Source organism: Daldinia loculata (assembly GCF_022478755.1).
Source record: "Daldinia loculata strain CBS 113971 unplaced genomic scaffold F4817scaffold_87, whole genome shotgun sequence".
Classification (NCBI taxonomy): Eukaryota; Fungi; Ascomycota; class Sordariomycetes; order Xylariales; family Hypoxylaceae; genus Daldinia; species Daldinia loculata.
In genome coordinates, this window is record NW_026054941.1 from 45514 (window position 1) to 66087 (window position 20574).

The 20574-nt window shown below is 48.3% G+C and overlaps 9 protein-coding genes across 9 annotated transcripts; 7 read left to right on the forward strand and 2 right to left on the reverse strand.

Annotated features, from left to right (window-relative positions):
• Positions 1–43: 43 nt before the first annotated feature.
• Positions 44–3230, reverse strand: F4817DRAFT_352692 (uncharacterized protein). The gene is made up of 3 exons (XM_049305261.1): positions 2950–3230; positions 2533–2860; positions 44–2481 (listed from the first exon to the last, which is right to left on the reverse strand). Exons 1-3 carry the CDS (start codon positions 3046–3048, stop codon positions 284–286), a joined length of 2625 nt encoding a protein of 874 aa, XP_049154209.1. The 5' UTR covers positions 3049–3230; the 3' UTR covers positions 44–283.
• A 904-nt stretch (positions 3231–4134) lies between these two features.
• Positions 4135–4575, forward strand: F4817DRAFT_320743 (uncharacterized protein; the record flags this gene model as incomplete). Its single annotated transcript, XM_049301216.1, has 1 exon — positions 4135–4575. The coding sequence occupies one exon, from the start codon at positions 4135–4137 to the stop codon at positions 4573–4575; it is 441 nt and encodes a 146-aa protein (XP_049154210.1).
• Positions 4576–5107: 532 nt separating this feature from the next.
• F4817DRAFT_293822 (phosphoglycerate mutase-like protein) lies at positions 5108–7043 on the forward strand. Its single transcript, XM_049299721.1, has one exon. The coding sequence runs from the start codon at positions 5423–5425 to the stop codon at positions 6878–6880; it is 1458 nt and encodes a 485-aa protein (XP_049154211.1). The 5' UTR covers positions 5108–5422; the 3' UTR covers positions 6881–7043.
• On the forward strand, positions 7034–8732 carry F4817DRAFT_352696 (DHS-like NAD/FAD-binding domain-containing protein). Its single transcript, XM_049305262.1, has 2 exons — positions 7034–7590; positions 7684–8732. Exons 1-2 carry the CDS (start codon positions 7272–7274, stop codon positions 8253–8255), a joined length of 891 nt encoding a protein of 296 aa, XP_049154212.1. The 5' UTR covers positions 7034–7271; the 3' UTR covers positions 8256–8732.
• Positions 8733–8847: 115 nt separating this feature from the next.
• On the forward strand, positions 8848–11356 carry F4817DRAFT_293709 (tripeptidyl-peptidase). Its single transcript, XM_049299718.1, has 3 exons — positions 8848–10199; positions 10259–10340; positions 10399–11356. Exons 1-3 carry the CDS (start codon positions 9377–9379, stop codon positions 11237–11239), a joined length of 1746 nt encoding a protein of 581 aa, XP_049154213.1. The 5' UTR covers positions 8848–9376; the 3' UTR covers positions 11240–11356.
• A 1-nt stretch (position 11357) lies between these two features.
• Positions 11358–12750, forward strand: F4817DRAFT_293763 (uncharacterized protein). Its single transcript, XM_049299720.1, has 2 exons — positions 11358–11911; positions 11973–12750. The coding sequence occupies exons 1-2, from the start codon at positions 11579–11581 to the stop codon at positions 12393–12395; spliced, it is 756 nt and encodes a 251-aa protein (XP_049154214.1). The 5' UTR covers positions 11358–11578; the 3' UTR covers positions 12396–12750.
• Positions 12639–14669, reverse strand: F4817DRAFT_293728 (FAD/NAD(P)-binding domain-containing protein). The gene is made up of 4 exons (XM_049299719.1): positions 14390–14669; positions 13748–14303; positions 13620–13683; positions 12639–13565 (listed from the first exon to the last, which is right to left on the reverse strand). The coding sequence occupies exons 1-4, from the start codon at positions 14559–14561 to the stop codon at positions 12882–12884; spliced, it is 1476 nt and encodes a 491-aa protein (XP_049154215.1). The 5' UTR covers positions 14562–14669; the 3' UTR covers positions 12639–12881.
• Positions 14670–16846: 2177 nt separating this feature from the next.
• F4817DRAFT_352751 (cytochrome P450) lies at positions 16847–18464 on the forward strand. Its single transcript, XM_049305263.1, has 3 exons — positions 16847–17592; positions 17649–17730; positions 17804–18464. The coding sequence occupies exons 1-3, from the start codon at positions 16962–16964 to the stop codon at positions 18258–18260; spliced, it is 1170 nt and encodes a 389-aa protein (XP_049154216.1). The 5' UTR covers positions 16847–16961; the 3' UTR covers positions 18261–18464.
• A 649-nt stretch (positions 18465–19113) lies between these two features.
• On the forward strand, positions 19114–20443 carry F4817DRAFT_352754 (uncharacterized protein). The gene is made up of 2 exons (XM_049305264.1): positions 19114–19613; positions 19663–20443. The coding sequence occupies exons 1-2, from the start codon at positions 19553–19555 to the stop codon at positions 20124–20126; spliced, it is 525 nt and encodes a 174-aa protein (XP_049154217.1). The 5' UTR covers positions 19114–19552; the 3' UTR covers positions 20127–20443.
• Positions 20444–20574: the final 131 nt, after the last annotated feature.

Consider the following 20574-nt stretch of genomic DNA (forward strand, 5'->3'; position numbering starts at 1 on the left):
ATTTTAGGATAGGGAATCAAGGAGTTTCAGGTCACGCTTTCGATCGACATCAAATTCATTTACATTCACTTTGCTGCTACTCTAAAATAGGCACAGCATGGCATTCCGCGTAGATGCGCTCTTGCTCTAGAACGCACTACCGTCACGAATATGCTAATGTTAAGTCCGTATCCAACCCTCATCCGGCGATGCTCATGTCTTGCTGAGAGGTTTATAACTGCAGGCGATTTCTTTCAAATCGATTAATCCTGACCCTCGCTATTCGATCCGAGTATGAACAAGATCACCGGCGCCTAGTAGTCCTTTTTGCTAAAGGCTTTTGCGCATTACCGTCTAACTTGCCATCTTCCTTTGCGAGCACTAAATGATCTTTCCTCTGGCTCTGCACGTTGCCATTTATATCGCTCTGCTTGCTATCCGCCATCATCCGACCCACAACAGCCGCCCGATGCTGCCGGGCTTCGGGGTTGTCATACTCCAGCTGCGTGGCCCGAGGCGGGCTATCACCATTCTCTGCCCCAAGGCTGCTGTTTCCGCCCTCCTGCATAATCACCTTGTCTAGAAACCCGAAAGTATTTGTACCCTGCATCGAGTCTAAGCGTGATGCTGAAGACTCGGCTCTTCTGAGATTAGATCTAGAACTGCTCATATGTGTTAACGATTCCACACTTGTGCTTGACGCCGTCGACACATTACTCGCCGCACGACCAAAGATCTCTCGCCTCCGTCGCTGCTGTCGCGGTGCTGGTTGCGGCTTTATACCGTCGCTCTCTTGAGCCGTTCCGTCGCGAGCCATAAGAGAGTTTAATCGTTTGGACATCTCTTCGCGCTCTGCTGCTTTTGCCCGTTCAGCCTGTCGCTTCTGTTCTTCCTCCTCATCCTTTCCTGTATCTTGGTGCTCTTGCAGGTGGGTAACGGAAGCATCAGAATCTTCTCCGCTTTCGGAGTCGCTTACTTCACCTCCGGTTGGGAAGCGTTTCAACTTGCGCGGTACCGGTGTAGCCTTCTGTGGTGACGGTGACTTGTTAAGTGCGTTCGAGGTCAACTCCGAGAGCGCCGTAGTGGTAGTTATAGGCTCAAGATCTGTACCTTCTGTTTGATGAGTAGGTGCCGTTTCGAATTTGGATTCGCCTGTTTTCTGCTCCTGAGCTATCGCCTCCTCAGGCATTGGGATATCGTCATCGAAAGCTGTCGTATCGATGCCACTTTTTATCGCTGGTGCTGGATGATTTGACTTGAATTCGTTCTTAGACCTGAAGTCCGATTTTGATCCCAGAAAGTTACCCTTCGCCATATTCGCAGGCGCGTCGCGCGACATAACGACCTGCTGAGCGAGTGATGTGAATAAGAATTTATCCCATGGTACTAAACAACCCGTAGTAATGCATTGCCAAAGCCAGTCAGCATCGACCACGGGGATCTTGGACAGCACGGCAAAATCCAGCTTCTGTTTCCTCACGCCGTCAAGAGAAGGGCAGACTAGTATCGAACATCGGGCGTTTAATCGCTCTGAATATTTGGCGCCAAGTTGAACAATGGCTTTTTCCACCTGGTTTAATTGCTCGTTCCTAAACCCGGACGTGCATATCATTAAATCACGGAAATCCTCAATAGGAAACCGCGGGAAAGGTTGTCCAAGCACGTGTTCACGCGGCTTAAAAAGGATCTTATTATGGACACATCGCTCAATATAGAATTCGGTAACGATGTGCATTCCTTCCGGAATTTGAGGGTGAGTATCGGGTTGCGAGGTTTGGGGCACGATGAGATAACGCCGATCTGGTGGCTCACTATGACGAGTTGAAGCGGCATCCTCGACAGACTCTGAGATCTGCCCATCATGAGATGAGATATGATGGCGTACAACTTCCTGTTTGCTCCGAGGGAAACCGTGGACATAAAAGCGACACGAGGAGAATACGCCGCTATCAAGAGGCTGAATGTGACTGTTGGATAACTGTTGGTCTCCAACGGTAGGACCCGTCAAGTCGGCCGCAAGAATAGGGGGCACGCTGGCCGGACGCTCACTCGTCATGGTGGCAGCTGACTTAGATAGATCGGTCGACGATTGGCCAACGAGAATGTCACCCCAAAGATTATCTCTTTGGCTAGTGAGCTTCATACTCGCAGTCTTCCTGAGCTTCCTCCTACTCTCGTCTCCCGGAGGAGCAGTCACGCCGTCACGCATCCTCTTACCCAGAGAGGCTCCTCGTTTAAGCTCCCTTCTTATCCAAGCCCCCTTGCCCCGTTCTTCCGCAGGCAATGTCGGGTCGTAGCACTCCTCGTTAAGTATCATACCTCGCTCGATGCTGTCGTGTAGCCACTCGATAGAGACGGTTCTTATCCCCCACTTCCGCGCGGCGACGTACTTCTTCCCTTCAGGTTTGCAGACGATAAGATGGGTAACGCGCCGAGAAAGATCACCAATATAATCGCCGCCGTTCGCTCTAACCTTATCCTCTATCATGACACGCGTATCATCTTTTTCTTGTCAGCACATCTAATCGCGGGTTCATTAGATAGACAACTTACTATCCTCGAATCCGGTTAAGCAGCATATCAGTCTTGTCTTTTCTCTTTGCTCCTCGATCGGACTTTTAGGGATACCACCGCCTGTTTCGAAAGTCTTTAGCCTCCACTCCTCCTCCAAGGCGGTAAAGTCGAAGTCCTTGTCTTCCAGCCACAGCCCCCGCACAGCATCGATCCAGCCGGCCGCCATAGGCTTGATGTCAGGCCTCTCCCTTGCGACATGGCGATATTTAGCTGTGTCGTAGTCTCCGACGATAAGATGGGTTACATCTGGAGTAAGGTCGTACTTATGGATGCCGCCTAGATCGATAGTTCGCTGGGCAATTTCTGTCTAAACAATGACACGATTAGTCGAGACAAATTCAACCAAGAATGTATATATACCTAGGTAATTAATGTACATGATCAAGAATCGCTTACACGTAGGTCTGCCTCGATACTTGTGCAGCAAAGAACGAGCCCCCCAAAAGGCTTAGAGGGATCAAACGGCTTATCTGGCGTCGGGGAAGAAGAATCCATTATCTCAGGGTACTTTACGGAAGCAAAGCATTGTAGCAACGGTTAAAAGTGTTAGGCGACTGGTAAGATGATAGGGTGGAGCGATATCTTTGTTAGCACCAAGTTCAAGTTCAAGTTCAAGTTCGACAACTTCTTAATTAAGTCGCGTCAAAGTTTCCAAAACGGCTTCTAAAGTCGCGTCGCCTTTTAGGGTGACTTCCATCCATTTACGTTCGGTACCTATTACCATGTACCGACCTAGTGAACGACCTGCAGTTTTAGTGGCTGAACGCCTCCTTTCAGCCAGGTTAGATTAGGTCATTAGGTACCTAGGTATAGTGGGTCTAGCTTGCTATTTCGATGCTCATCGTCCATTAGGTACATTCTACATCATCATCTTCCTCATCTTCCTCATCTCCCTCACCACCTATAACACTACGTTCAATCTTCCAACATCGGCTTCCAAGTAGTTACGTCAATCCTACATTACCTTGGTAGCGTTCATCCCGAATACAGGCACATCCCATATCCTCAACATATCTAGTAGAAACACCCTGTACATATAACTTATACCGTCACTACGGGAATCTCCGCTCCGCCTCTGCCGCCATACACTATTGCAAGGTATATATTTATTGTAATATGTATCGATATGGTTTAAGTGTTTGGTATATCCGCAAACAAGAGACATAATAGCCTCCTACCAAGCCACGTAGTCATAATAGATATGAACGACTGCCCCAGCGCTTCTAAAAGCCTGTCTTGACTGTCGTACGATGTACTACATATTCACCCTTCATTTAAATAACAAGGTATCCGATTCGTCTGTCCTGTCCGCCCTATATACTCTGTCGTGACTCTTCAAGCGTTCTTCACGTATTATATATGGCTGTTAGTCCGCCTCCTACATCATATTATGGAACTTCCCCGGCTGCTCGATATCTGATCGTACATAATGCCGAGTAGTATATGCTCGCTGTTTGCCCTTTAAATCTGTAAACATCTTGTCTTAACGATTATCGAATCATTCTGTCATTAGTTCCTTAAAAAGAAGGGAAATAATCATCTTTCGGCAATTATAACAACAGCTCGTTGTCACAGTTCATCATGCCTCATTATACGCCTTCCTCTCCATCTCCATCTCAGACTCCACATCCCCGTTCATCGTCCTGTTCCCGATGTAACACTTCTACGAATACCCAGAAGGGACGCCAACGGCCTCGATCACCATCACACTCAGATAAAAGGAAAGACGCATTAAAAACATCTTTAGTCTTTCTCGGTGCTGTCGGAGCTGCCTCGCTAGCTGCCTCCAAGCTTTGGCCCAAGGGCATACTTTACGGTGAAAAAGAATCGTGGGCACAGGAAGCAAAAGAGGAAGTTAAGCATGCTCTAGGTGGAAACAAGCCAGACAACAAAGAAAACCGGAGAAGAACTCGGAGCGTTGGTCATGGTAGCGGGGGCTCAAGACGCCAGCAACTGCCTCGGGTTGAAATGCGAGACGAAATCGTCGCCGAGAGACCCGGTCATCGTAGTATGTACAGATGATGACCACGGTAGGCGATGCCGCTCTGACGCTTGAGAGAGAGGAATCAACAACGAGCCGAGTAGATTAAGAAACCCCCGGGCTTCAAATTCCGATAGATAAGCTCAGCTAGGACGTTCGGAAGGGGACAGCTAGGTTTATGTGCATAATGATTAACGAAATTAGTTTCTTCACCAACATCAATCAAAGTATCATGAATGCGGGCACGAGATATACTCATTCCATCTAATTAGACTCATCCTGTCTGTGGCGTACAAGGGAAGGGTTCGATAATAAGTAAGGTTATTCAAAAGAGGATATGAGTATACGTGTCTAGTCTATCTATCACATATTTACCTAGAATTATCAGGAGGTTTTCCATAGCATTACATACCATATATAATCCGTACCCCTTATAAGATCAATAAAAGCATAGAGGTATAGGTGGTAATGTGTTAAACATTTGACACTCAGTCTCCATAAAGTGATCAAGGACAAGTCCACCGCTTAATGAAAGCTTCGGGTTTAATTGGCCAGTATTTCGAACATACGTATGTACTTGGTAGTGTACACTAATGCAGGGCCGGACAGACAAAGCAGCCTGAACCAGGAACAAAAGACGACTTCAATGTTAGTGGCCGCTAAACCCCTGTCCAACCCATGTCTAATGACGCCAACATAATGTTCGCCGTTCCTGGATCCTCCCCGTCATCATTCATCGTCATCTCGCATTATGTAAATAAGACAAGCAGTTGTCCAAGTAGATCAGCCATGCCGGGGTGGTCTGGGGAAGGATAAAAACGAAGGGTCTACCTCTCTTCCATACCCTTAGCCAGTTTCCATCTGATACCGCATTCTGCGACAAACACAATGGCCTCGTCATTCGTTGGAGAGCTGCTTTGGCTCAGTGCGCTCGTTCTTCTAATACTTCAACCATGTTCTGCCGCGTCTCTCTATTCCACATATAAATTCAACCCTCTGGAACATCTTGGCGGCGTAGCCCCGTACTTCGAGCCCCAAGACCCGCCGACGTCGCCGTCGCCTCCACAGGGTTGTTCAGTGTCCCGAGCGGTCTATCTCTCTCGCCACGCTGCAATCTACGCTAACGACTACGACTACGAAGCGTACATCGACCCATTCGTATCCAAGTTGGAAAACAACACCGCGGTCGACTGGAGCAAGGTTCCAGCGCTCAGCTTCCTCGCCGGTTGGACAGCCCCGCTGACGGATGCGGAACAAGAGTTGTTGACTCGCGCGGGTAGACTAGAAGCGGCGCAACTTGGCGTAACGCTGTCTTTCCGGTACCCTAATCTCAGGCTGCCGTCTCGTATATGGACATCCTCCGCCGAGCGCACTGAAAAATCGGCCGAGTCGTTCGCGAGGAGCCTCGAGCTAAATGAGGATGGAATCAACGTCGTGAGCATTTACGAATCCGAGGAAGCTGGCGCGAACAGCCTCACGCCGTACAAAAGTTGTCCGGCCTACTCGTCGTCATTTGGCAGCGATCAATCAGCAGTCTATCTCGAAAAGTTCACCAAGCCCATAATAGCGAGATTGAATGCGATAGCCCCCGGGTTTAATTTCACGGCCAACGACGTGTATGGCATGATGGAACTGTGCGGGTACGAATCTGTTATTCGTGGTAGCTCCCCATTCTGCGACCTGGACCTCTTTACGCCAGACGACTGGCTTGGCTGGGAATATACGGCCGATATCATGTACCACTACAACGTGGGATACGGTAATCAGATCTCTGGCGTGGTGGGGTTACCTTGGCTTAATGCATCGGCAAGCCTACTTTTAGAAGAATCGTCTGGGAAGCAAGATATATTTGTTAGCTTTACTCATCGAGAGCTACCTCCTATGGTCTTTGTTGCCATGGGTTTGTTTAATAATTCCGAGTTCAGCGGAGGCGAGGCCTCTATTAACGATACGATGCCGCTAGACCGTATCAACCACCGGCGCGCGTGGAAAAGTTCGCACGTATTGCCTTTTCTGAGCAACGCGGCTATCGAGAGGCTGAATTGTTCAGGTAGTTATGGTTACGAAGACGGTGATTACTATCGGATACTCGTGAATAGTGCGCCTCAACCACTGCCTAACTGTGCTGATGGGCCGGGTACAACTTGCTCGAGGGCAGGGTTTGAACAGTATCTTGAAGAACGAGTCGACATGTTCCAAGGGTTTTCTGAGAGGTGCGGGGTGGACAACGGTAACTCGACTGATATCTTATCAATTTATACGGATGCGGGAGTAGGTAACGGTACTGCTGTTGGGAAGAGGTATAAAGCGTTGTGTGAGAGGGATATTGATATGAGATTATTGTAAGATTATTTGTTGTTGGATGGTAGATTCAATTATTACCATTCCACCACTAACTTAATTGTACCTATGTAGGTAGGTACCTATGTACCTAGGTAGATAGACCCCGCAATCCAAGTACCCAAGTACCCAAGGTATACCTATTACGTAAGTACTTCCTTCCAAGTGTTGGTACATTCCTAGACTTCTAAAATCGAAACTATCAATTACTTTCCCATCATTAATAAACAGGCGATAGTAGGTAGGCAAACAAAATGTAGTTGCTAAGCTACAATACCTACCTACTTTAGGTCAGTACGGCACGTACCGCAACTAAGTTTATCAACCATCACTCCCACGTCTCCCGCCGTCCGCTCTAGATTAGATTCACCGATTCTCACGCAACGGACGCGCAAACATGGCGCCGCGAACATCCATCGAAGAGTTCAAGCAGCTCTTAAGTTCTAGCAACAGGGTCCTGGCTCTCTGTGGTGCCGGTCTATCAGCAGCCTCTGGACTTCCAACCTTTCGTGGTGCTGGCGGTCTATGGCGCAATCACGAGTCCACTTCCCTCGCAACCCCAACGGCCTTCAAAAAGGACCCAGCCCTTGTTTGGTTATTCTACGCATGGCGTAGACACATGGCGCTAAAGGCGAATCCCAACCGTGGCCATTATGCCCTTGCCGAGTTGGCCAAGAAGATGGACAACTTCCTGTGCTTAACTCAGAACGTTGATGGTAAGCCTACCTACATTCCCAACCATGGCGAAGCTCTATATCACAAAAAATGTATCACGGCAAGCCTCTAATAATATGATCCCGTCGTCTTAGGTTTGTCGCCACGCGCTGGACATCCCGAATCTAAGCTTCGACTCCTTCATGGGAGCATCCTTGATAACAAATGCTTCAACGACGATTGCGACTACGTCGACCGGAATAATCTAAGCGACCCCGTATGCCCGGCTCTCGCCCCTGCCGCTGAGGACTACCTGCCTGACCAGACTCTTCCGTTACTCGATCCTAACGTTCCCGTACCGCCCATCAAGGTCGAGGATCTCCCGCATTGTCCGAATTGCAAGACGGGCTTGCTCCGACCCGGCGTCGTTTGGTTCGAAGAACCTCTCGACGAACAGATGCTCACAGATGTTGACAGCTGGATCTGGCAAGGACGCATCGATATTATGCTCGTGATTGGAACGGCGGCTGTCGTCTATCCTGCTGCAGGTTATGCGCACCAGGCTGTAGAACAGGGGGCTATTATCGTGGTAGTGAATCCCGACCCTGACTCAGCAGAAGGCCTATTGGAGGAAGATTTCTTCTTTCAAGGAGACGCTTCTGAACTCCTACCGAAACTCTTTGAGGGTGTTATCGGGAAGATGGATGAGAACGGGAAGGTCCTGTAAATCCACTAGATATGAGATGTTGTTTTCTTATGATACCCCGTTTATAATGCGATAAGTATTGCGCAAACGATATATAAAGTGCTTGGCCGATAAAATCAAGGATTTGGTCGTTATTAAAATACCACCTCGTCTTAGTAAAGTATCGAAACCCCCAGCAGCAAATCGTATTCATAGTTCCGTTAAACCAACAGAAGTACTATTCTAATAAGATACGATAGTAATTTTATACGAGTATAACTTCAATCGTCAAGTAGAAGTATCCCAACCTATTTTATCCATTAAACCAAAATATTGATTACCTATTCATGAAACGATCTATTTTCCCTCGTAACTGGTAAGATGGCTGCGTTTATGTCATATTATATTTGTGTATTGGCGACTACGTGATCAACTACTGGTAACATATTGAAGGGCGGAGAAATGAAGTTGGTACGTCTAGGTACCTAACCCCTTCACGATCACCTTCTCATCAACAACTACTCGGTTTATTGTGAGTAGCCTAGTAACAAATAGGAAGTCGAGCAAGCACTCCCTGCTGATTATAGGGTCTAGGTCGGCCGGTAACACCGTATACTTTTAAACTACCTCAAACGAGCCATATCTGTAGACTCTACCCGCCCTCAGAACCACATTCCGAGGGTTAATACGCCGGCATGTAGTACCCTACATACACCCAGATGAGATCAGATCTCTCGTAACGACGACCTTATCAGGTTATCACAGCCAGGCGCATAACTCAGATACCACCCTCCTGCCGAATGTAGCCTAGGTCAAGTAGTATTCGCAGAGGATGGGCGGGAGATCACCCCGGACTTGGCAAGTCGATACAACTCGAGTGGTCAGGACCTTAGATTACGAGCCAGTCGGCATGGTTGGGAAGATGCCTTGACGTCGAACCCATGTAACGGTAGGATCAATTGGTTGAGCATAGCATAGCACGCAATTGCAATATGTAAAGATTTATTTACTTACTACTACGTTGATGTTTATTAATTTGCTCGCAGCTCCCCTCACGGAGTAGTTGAGGGCACTCGTTTGTTCTTCACCTTCATTTGGCGAGGGAGGGAAGAAAACCACAACGAAAGACTCACTGTGCAATTCTTCGAGGAAAAGCTCTCACCATGCGCTCTCTTCTTCTCCTCTTCGCCTCGGCCGCGACGGCTAAGGTGATGGACAGTCTCGCCTCCGTCCCTAAAGGCTGGGCAGAAGTTCGTCAGGCCTCTCCAAATGACCCTGTTACCTTGCGTGTTGGTCTCAAGCAGCAACATGCGGCTGCGCTGGAGCAAGCCGTGATCGAGATTTCTACGCCGGGGCATCCAAACTACGGCATGCACCTATCGCGTGACGAAGTCCGGGCTTATACGGCACCGACAAAAAGATCTATCTCGTCAGTTGCCGATTGGTTAACCAAGAGCGGCGTCGAGTCCACGGTAAATAACGACTGGATCACTTTCAAGACGGATGTTAAAACCGCAAACGACCTGCTTGGCGCGAACTTCGCCTGGTACCAATATGAGAAGGGTGGCAGTCCCAAGTTGCGGACGTTGTCGTACAGCGTCCCCGACGAGCTTGCAGGAAGCATCGATCTCATACAGCCGACCACTCGATTCGGCCAGCTCGGCGCCAAGAGGTCAACCATTTTTGAGATGCAGCTCCTTGAGCCCGAGGAAGAGGATGCCGTAAAGGCGGACATGGCCGTCGATGCCGCCGACTGCAATACCTCGAGGATCACGCCCGCCTGTCTCAAGTCACTGTACAATATCAAGTACACCGCGCCCACCGAGGGAAACCTGGTTGCATTCAGCTCTTACTTGGAGGAATACGCCCGGTATTCGGATCTGCAGTCCTTCGAGAACCAGTATTTGACGCAGGCCAAAGGCCAGAACTTCAGCGTCGAGTTGGTCAATGGGGGTCTAGATGACCAGAGTAGTAACGACGATAGCGGTATGTTGCGGCCCTTGTCAGAAATTGCCAGACTGAACATTTACTAAACATTTACGCAGGGGAGGCAAACCTCGATGTGCAATACATATTAGCCATCAGCAGCCCTATCCCGATCCGCGAATACAGCACTGGTGGTCGTGGGTGAGTTGTTAGCCATTTTTATAACTGGGCTTTAAACATGACTGACAGTTTATTGAAGACCGCTTGAACCTACGCAGGACGAGCCTGGGCCCTCGTCAAACGAGCCTTACTTGGAATTCCTGACGTACCTCCTCGATCAAGACGATTCTGCTTTGCCGCAGACGCTCTCCACCTCGTACGGAGAGGAGGAGCAGTCGGTACCAGCGGAGTATGCGCTCAGAGTATGTAATCTATTCATGCAACTCGGCGCCCGCGGTGTGAGCGTGTTGTTTTCATCCGGCGACTCTGGACCAGGTGATTCGTGCATAAGAGAGTCAGACCAAGCGCCGTATTTCCAGCCCTCATTCCCCGCAGGCTGCCCGTACGTGACCTCTGTCGGTGCTACTTATAACGTCGAGCCCGAACAGGGCGTGAGCTTTTCGAGCGGCGGTTTCAGCTCGCTTCACGCTCAACCGGCGTGGCAGGCAGATTCTGTCAATGCGTACCTAAAATCAATAGGCAAAACCTATTCTGCGTACTTCAACTCGTCCAACAGAGGCTTCCCCGATGTTGCGGCTCAGGGGAGTCGGTTTATAGTCATCGATAAGGGCAGATCTGCGCTCCTGTCGGGTACGAGTGCTTCGAGTCCCGTCTTCGCCGGTGTGGTAGCTCTCCTAAACGCCGCACGAAAGAGCCAAGGTCAGCCGCCGCTAGGCTTCCTCAACCCGTGGTTATACAACAACAGCGCCGCCCTGATAGATATAACATCCGGTTACGGAAGCGGTTGCTCGGGTAACTCAGCTTTCAGAAACGGAGCAAGGTGGAATGCCACTGCGGGATGGGACCCTGTTACGGGATTGGGTACCCCCGACTTTGGAAAATTGCTCGCTGCTGCCGCCCCAGGAGTAGAGAACGCTTAAAAGAGATTCATTCTACGAGTCCTGTAAATACCTATGTATCTAACTTATCTAAAAGTAAATTAATTTATTTGCTAACCTTTGTCGTCTAATCCTGCTGCCTAAATCCTTTAATCCTACGTTTTGATCAGGCAGATTCTTGAGCATCATCAATATCTGGTTGGCCGAAACATACGGCGCTGAGGAGTCAAGTGAAGATCATAGTGGCTGTGCCAAGTAACCAACAATCACAGCTGTGCCGCATTCTAAGAGATAAAACCCCTTTGGCCTTTCAAGCTTGCAGAAAGCGCCTAGGCAATCTATGGTATTTTATTGATCCCATATGTTAACTATAAGGATACCATGGCTTTGAACAAGATTGAAATTCCGATCCCCCGCCTTCGCCCCTGGACGGGCGGCAGTGCCCTCTTTATTACACTCGTCGTCGCGGTTTTGCTTTATGCAAATATCTTGTCTCAACATGTCTACTTGATAGAGTGGATGAGAGAACACGACCTCAGATGGTCAGGCGGATTTCATATCTGGTTCGGAAAGGAACGCCTCCAAACACCTTGGCTACCTACTCTCTTGTATCGAGGCCCTCATCATCAGCTCGCTATCGCAGCGTCTATAGTGAATATTATTGTCAGCTTTCTAGTAATGGGCCTCTTCGTTACCAGCGTTTACGTCAAGAAGGTTTGTCACTCTCCTAGTAATGCACCGACAGAGATGAGAGCTAACATGCATCGATAAAAAGAACTTTCGGCAGCACTGGCTTCTCCTTGCTCTCTTTATCCCAGCTATCACTCTTACTACTACGGCACTCCTCTATAACTTTATCGAGCATGGGATTACCGGCCGTCTGGATACGTACAGCTTATACGTAGCAGCGTCTCCTACATCATACTCCCCGTACGGTCGCAACTGGATGGACTTTGAAAGTTGGAGTTGTGGTCTAACCCAACTATCTATGGATGGGGGACCGCATTCAGATAGGTCTATCTGGGTGGATAACTGTCACCGGTCGCAGCTCGGTAGATGGCTTCTTTTAGCTTTATGGTTTGTCCTCTGTGCTACCATCTTCATTTCTTGGTTCGCATTCCGTGGACTTCCCGGCTGGAGAGGAAAATCGGATGACGAAGATGAAGTCGAAGGCGGAGAAGGGAGACTTAGGCTGTAGAAGCCTGCTCCGTATTAGCATAACGATTTGATAACGATTTGTTGCTTGAGTAGATAACTAAGAACAGCCACGAGGAGGAAGACTTCTTCAGTAGTTAGCTATACTTGTTTGATCTCTTTTCTCTCCTTGTAGCTCTGAATTTGGCCTATCCTTTCTGGAAGCATGTTGGTCGTCTTTTTTTATTACGGATCTAAGCTAGCTTCTGGTAAATATCATGTTATTAATGGTATTTACTTAAATTCTCTTTAATTATCCACCATCAAGACTGCTCTTCACGAATATTGGTTCTAGAATAATAACTAAGGTACCTAATCTACTCGGTTACTCTTCTCGGCGAGAGATCTTTCGTATCTAGGCCTAATACCATACAAGACGGAAATGATCATATGAGATGGATGGAAAACAGCCGAGACAAAGAAGTTTGTTCTAGGCCCATCTATCACCCAGTTAGCACAGAGGACTAGACAACTCGTCGATACCTTTCTTTTAGTCCCAGTCTCCCGAACCCATGTTAACCGTAGAGTTTTCGACGTCTTTCTGCATGTCATCGATGTTCCAGGGCTCGTACTTATAGCCGGGCGGATAGTTTGGCGGCACCGTGTCGACTTGATCAAAAGGAATTCCCTTCCTGATAGTTTCAGCCATCTTCTCGTAGTTCTCGTATGCGTACTGCTCAGGGTCATGCTTCCAGATCCATCTTGGGAGCTTAGGCTGCGCTAGCTTTGGGTTGAGCTTGACTTTCTCCCAGTTGGTGTGCTGGAGAAGCTCTGCATTGGTGAATCCCATCTTCTGCGCGCAGGAACATCGGATGAAGCGGAGACGCACATGTGTGCTTACTGCTTCTGGTACGTTTTGCTTTCCTCCAATCTGGAGGCAGGAAGCCAACGAGACGGCATCCTCGATGGCTTGCGTAGCGCCGTTGCCCGAGGCGGGCAGGAAAGAATGTGCGGCATCGCCAATGAGAACCACGCGGGCGCCTGGGGAAGCCCAAGTCGGTTGGGGATCGCGCCAGAATAGTTCAAAGTTGACGATAGTCTTGGATGGTGTCAGCTTGACGAGCTCCTTGATCCTAGGGTCCCAAGTGAGCGGGCCCAACCCTTTGTCGATGTTCTTTAATACATCGTCTGATTCGACGGTATGAGTCCAGCTTTCTTCCTCGGAGCCGGTAATCTATACCTGATCAGCACGCCGAGCTGAGCATTACTTTCATGCATCATCACCTACATCGTGGTTCATAATCCACACGCAAGTCTCCTGACGAATCAGGACCATGGCGTACGTTCCGGGGCTACCGAGTTGCAACTATTAGCCAAACAACGTCCGGCATGGGAAGCGATGGGAGCGCCACGTACCCAAGCCATGTTCTGACCATTGGCTCGTCGTTGTTCGGACCGCCCATATTCAAAAACTCTTTGAGCTTAGGGTTCTTGTCTAAGTGGTGTATTGGGAAAGCTGCTCGCCACATGGCTCTGCCGGCACTCATCGCTCTAACTTGCCCGCCTACCAGCTTTTGGCCCTTGGAACCTACACCGTCCGCGGCGATTACGACGTCGGCTTCGAAGCGCTCGCCCTTGTCTGTCACGACGCCTGCCTTCTGACGTTCTTGGTCCTCATAGTAGTCAACGACGCGCTGGCCGAATTGGATTTGAATTCCTTGCCTCTGGACTTCGTTTAGATACATCTGGTAGATGAGCGGCCGCATCTGAAAAGCGCCGGGTGGCGTGTTCGGATCCATACCAGCTTGACGCAAACGCTCTGAAACCTTTAGTGGCGTTATCATCCGTTCGCCGACATGCTTGAAAGTCTCGATCCAGGCATTATTCATAGATATCAGCTCATACTCTTTCGATAGCTCGGGCCAGTGACGAAAGAACTTGGTAGCACTGTGACCCATGAAGTACATATCGCCTAGATGGGGGCAAAAACAAAGTCACGTTCTCAGCGTATTGCAGGTATTTGCAGGGGGGGGAGGGCGTCTAAGTCCAGCTACATACCTGCGGTATTAATATCATCATGGCGCTCAATAATGCGCACGTTGTGTCCCTTGCGCGTGCATTCAATAGACGCCGTTAGTCCCGCAAGCCCGGTACCAACAATTAAGACATCGATACCCGACGGCGGGTAAGATCCTACGGGCCTGCAGTCGGTATCATTAAGGGAACCCATCTTGTGAATATGTGGCTTGGACTCTTGGACTTTTGGACTTTTGAACTCTTGAACTCTTAGACGTAGACCTAGTGAAGTTCAGAAAGGCGCATAAGCAGTGATCGAATTAAAGGAGCAGTATGCCTCTTCGTCAAGTGCTTCTTGGCCAGGTCCTTTCGGCGACGATGCTACTCTATTAAGAATATAATATATGGAAACTAGAAGAGTAAATTGTACATGACGGAACAGCGGGTGTGGCCACGAAGCCTCAGTATGCTTTTTTCGCGCCACTCGGTCATTAACCTAAAGTCTACCGTCGTCGCGGAGGTTGAAGTGTCCTACAAAGTGCCGACCCTTGATCCTGTTCGGACCCGAAGTATATTCCTGACCACCCAAACGCAATGTGCCTGGACACCTTATTGGCTCATTTCACCTCGATGTATGCCAGTATACCTAATCATAATTGCAGCGGACATAACTTACCCAGGTAATATCCTACGCGTCCGTATACGCGTTAAAAGTTCTGTCGGGACTAGTTAATCATAAGAAAAGATGTTACTTATAAGAGTTATAAAAGTAAACATGATACCGCTAATGGATATATTAAATATGATATAACCATCAAGGAACTGAGACCGACATATATGCGGCTGGTTTATAGTTTAAAAGCCAATATGCTACCTAGTCTTACTCAGATCGTCGGGCCAAGGGAGGCGGTACATACATAGCCGTCGATGGGCTGGTTCCACGACGTGCGCCCACCGCAATGGAACATAAAACGTCTTTTATATTATCAATGGGCTGAGTCGTATCGACCTTAAAACTTACGCTACGATGTCTTGATTGGATCACCAACCGTCACAGTCGCTTATCTACCCTATCGACCTCTCAACACCATCAGGATGTTATGGGCCGGCACTTTATGCATACCTAGGTATACATATACGTATGCGCCTACCAAATGTATGTACACCTATTGTATGTACACCTACCTACCTATGTATACCGTACGCGGGAAGATATGCGGCACCGATAGTTCAGCTATACGCGTGCTTACAAACGGTCCACTCCAACTTACAACAACATATGCCAACTGATATTCGAATCTTAGCATCAAGGCTTAAACACACGGGGATTTTCATACCTATTAGCATCACCATTTACGCGTGAGCTAGTGAGCATAAGTGATTCGGTGTCTATCAATTTTAGTATTTATTAATAAATAGGTATCTAGCCCCTTAACCCGCGATATATTGCTATTCCACAATAATACCGAAGCGGCAGCATCAGCCCCGTCACCTGGCATTTCGCTTTTACATATCAACGGAGGTTGTCCGGACTTTGTTGGCCGGACTTGACTGTTTTGGGCGATATTCTACGACATATGCAAGTGGCTTTCCGGCCTATCGATGTTCGCCCTACGATCTCACTGTTGCCACGACGAAATCGGGCAATGGACCCTACAATACCCTTGGCTATCTTGTATGGAATGTTTCGGACTTTTAACACTCGAAGCTATTCTCGGAAGTACCTTGTTTCTAGAAGAATGTAAACTTTAAAAAGCATAATTTTATAAGCATAACTGGGTACGATCGTACCTGATGCCCGGTCATACTTTGATGTCAGCCTGAGTAGGGGACACCCGGTTAAGAATCGATACATCGCACCATCGCCCTTGAAAGCCCGACGATTCTCGCCGCTCAACACCATCGAGGGTAATTACTACAAGTAGAGTTATCATTGTGTCGCTTAGTGCCTAAGGTGTATAGTTTAAATCGTGTGAAAGCCCTGCGAATACATCTTGTCCGGGAAGTGTTCTGGTCAGTCCGTTCCGCAGCCCTTCCTCAGTTTAAATTCCTGCTATACTCGTACACAAGACCTTGTTTCTACCCAGTGGTTGATCATGCAACTGTTTACGCCGGCAATCCTCTGCGCCGCCCTCATCGGCGTGGTAGCTATCCACTTGGTTAAGTTATTCAGGGAGATTAACCACCCGCGTAAGATACCCGGTCCGACCTTACTACCATATATCGGTCGTATACATGACCTTCCCATCCAGTACATGTGGCTGAAGTTCAAGGAATGGGCCGACCTGTATAGCGGCACGGATGGCTTTTACTTCACGGAGATGCTCGGGGCAAAGTTCTTAATTGTCACGAAAGAGAATGTGGCCGAGGAGCTCTTGGTGAAGCGCGCGAAATACAACTCAGACAGGCCCATGGTAAGGTCTCTATTCGACTCGAAGAGCACGCATGGATCGATGGAGTATCTCCCCCTGATGGGAAAGAACCGTGAGTGTCCAACGGATTAACTAGCAAATCTCATTACTAAATAAGACGTGGGTTAGAGTACTGGTCTCGGCAACGCAAATTTACCCATGCCTACCTGACAGAAGCGAGCAACGCTCACTACTATGGTGTTATGTATCATGAGGCTAAACGCTGGCTCGCTCGGTTGATCGAGAACCCTGACGACTTCGAATTCTCCTTGGAGGATATGTCATCCAAGGTTATGTGCCAGCTAGCTTGGGACGACACGGATCTCAGCGAAGCCTGCACAAAGAGCGCATGTGGCCTTTTAAACCAGATGTCGCCAGCTGGACCAATCACTAACGTCATAACCCCCCTTTGGCATCTACCCAAGATGGTAAACCCCTGGAAGATCGCCGAGCACAAGCGACACGACGAACAGCAGGCTTGGTGGATGGAACGCCTGACGAACACGCGTAACGCACTAGAACGGGGACGGCAGAGGGCCTGCTTCACTAGCCAATACATCGAAAGAGGAGAGAAGCGCTCAAATATCTCTGGCGACTATGAAGCTTCTTGCGTCATAGGGATGATGGCTCTCGTCGGCATCTTCACCGTAGTCGGCCCCTTGTCATACTTCTTGGTGTCCATGATACATCATCCAAAGTGGCAGGCGGCCGTGCAGAAGGAAGTTGACGAGGCATGCGAGGGGCGAGTACCAACTCTCGACGACGCGCCTAAGCTTCCAATCCTCCGAGCTTGCATCAAGGAAACGATGCGATGGAGGCCAAACGTGCCCACAGGTTAGTTAACAACAAAACGTAGGAATAGAAGAAGGCAACTGACACACTAGTACTAGGCGTCGCGCATGAGATGGAGGCCGACGATGAATTTCGCGGTTACTTTCTCCCCAAAGGAACAAGGATACTTCCATTAGACTGGTAAGTGAAGTGCCAATCTGTTCAGTCTGTTATAATTTATAGTCCTGTTGTATAAAATACTAAAAGTCGGCAGGGCATTCCTTCGTGATCCAGAAAAGTATCCTGACCCGGATAACTTCAGGCCCGAGCGTTGGTTGGAACCGGGATGGCCGACGTATCAGGAGCCGCTTAGCATGTATCCTACCATTAAAGGCATGACGTCATTTGGTTGGGGGCAGCGTCAGTGTCTAGGACAGTCGCTCACGCAAGACGAACTCATAGTGGCTTGCGGCGCGCTTAGCTGGTGCTTCAACCTTAAAGCGAAGAAGGATCCGGTCACGGGCCAGGAGATAGCAGTTCCTCACGACAAGTCGAACTCTCTACTGATTATCAGGCCAGATTCCTTTCAGATGGCTTTCGAGCCGAGGAGCGAGGCCCGAAAGGAGGAGGCGCTTAGGCTATGGGCCGAGTCTGACGCCAAGTATCGGCAAGAAAAGGAAGAGTTCCTCAAAGCCGCGGAAGAGAAGAATCAGAATATGGAAGTTGTATAAGATGTACAAGTGGTATAGATCGCATGAGAGAAGAACGGCGGGTATATCATTGAGAGTTGGATTTAGACGGCTAAATTTACGGTCGTTACATAACATATGTTGGATTAAAGATCATTGATTGATTGAATTAACACTAAGAACATTACTGTTTTTGTTGCCTGCAAGCGGCAAGATGATGAAAAGGGCAAGACTTGGTGATTGAAGCTATTTAGAAAGTGCCAAGCTAGTATGGGTCTAGTCTGCCTAGGCTCACCGCCTTGACAGGTGCACAGGCCACATATGGGGCAGTGCAACAGTTTCATCTTGACTTTATACTTTTCACAGAACTATAGTATTATTTTTCTTTAGTTAAGCGAATGATTCATGGAAGTTTACTTGATAAAAACCAGAAAATAAAAAAAGAATAACAGCCTTTACTGCTAATAGCTAAAGCCGTTAAAAAGATGGGAAAAATAAAAAATAAAATAAAAAAAAGAGAAAGGCCTTACATACGGTGTAGCAATTGTATGCGGAATACGCATTTATAACCCCCATTAATAGCTGGTGGTATAATAGATCTATTCGTTAGCAAGGCGCTTATAAATTCCGTCTGTCGGCCCTTGAGATGGGAGCGTAGACGGAGCCACGGTAATTACTGTGTCCGATATCATATCGGTCAGGTCAAAGTTACGGGTTATAATTCGTAATCCGGCGGCGGCGGCAAGGCGGCAGCTACCGTATGCCGTCAGAAATTGACGTGTCGCCTAACGCAAGCTTCGGTACCTTAGGTACCTACCTATCCCAGCGTTAGGTACTTGTAAGAGTTTATAGCGTCTGTCGGTACCGATCAAACAAACGTTGCGTAATGGTAAGCATTGTAACCCCCCGCCATTGTCCCCCCCTATAAGCCTTTTACGCTTCTATATCATGTATGTTTTTTGCTAGCCTTTCGGCATACAAAGACTTTCGACTAATGATTCCTTAAAAAGCTTCCCCAATATCTGACCCGTGGACCTGACTTGTCTACAAGTGTTTCAATATCATACCACCTAAGCCACCTGAGACCGGGCGGATTCATCGGATCGAATGACAAACGACGAGCAGATACTGACGACAATAGAGTCTCGGCACGGACAACGACGTAAAACATTACAATATATAAATCTACTTAGGTAGATTCGACGAGGGATGATTCAAAGTCTTCTTCTAAGAATCAAATCAATCAAGTCAATCAAGTCGTGAGCATCCCTTCCGTCGTCATTACGATCAATAAATAGAAAACATAATTAGAAATAAAGTCGCAACCATCAACTATGGCTGTATCTCCCGAGGCCGTTCTTGGAACTACCGTTGCGTTTTCCTTTATCCTCTTCGGTCAGTATAGAATGAATCATAAGAGGTAACCGTCCTGACACTTGTATAGGAAATGCCATCACGCAGTCATTCATGGGTGTTCCCGCTTTACTGGTTGACTTCCCGCCGCCATCGTCGCCCGAGCACGCAGCCCGCGCGCGATTGCTTGGTCGGCAGTGGCCCGTATTCTGGGTTGTAGGCAATCAATTCTTCAGGCCGATTAGCACGCTCGGCATCTTTGGCTACGCCTATACATCATGGGTAGCTTCTACGCAGGGGCCGGATGGCAGACTTGGTGACTGGCGACCGTACGCGGTATCGGCGCTGTGCCATCTCATCACCGTTGTCCATTCCGCGGCCAACATGCAGCCTATCAACCAGAAAATCGATGCCCTGCGTGAGCCTAAGGGCAAGGTCGACCCCAAGCAGGCCGAGAGTTACGCTCGGAAATGGATCAAATTCAACACCGTGCGCCTCATTACGCCGGTCGTTGCTGGGTCGCTGGCTCTCTTCCAGTTGTTGAAACTACATTAGAGTATGGGCAAGGGCGCGGGTACTCTTCAGTTCCGCAACGTCTAGGAATGGGTTGTCTCGGCTGGGTTATTGGTCCTGGTACATGCTGTATAGCATATAAGTTACTTACGTAGACGCTTCTCCTACACCTTCTTTTAGCCCCTATTAATTCCGCCTTTATACCACATGTTATTTAGAACGATTGTTGCTTGGCCACCAAATCTTGAGCAAAGAGACAATCAAAATTGTTAAAACTATTAGATTGACATTCAACATATAGTTTCACTTTTTTTCTTCTTTAATAATTAAATATAGAATTGCAGCTTTTGCAACTTCTACATAGCGATCACCAAGGTACCCGTACCTATACACGCCTCTCATAACATGCTTCTCGCAGTATAAGGGGCAAGTCACTCATTACACCTAGACTTGTACGTAATTTCGGCAATGCGAATTTAGGTACATGGAT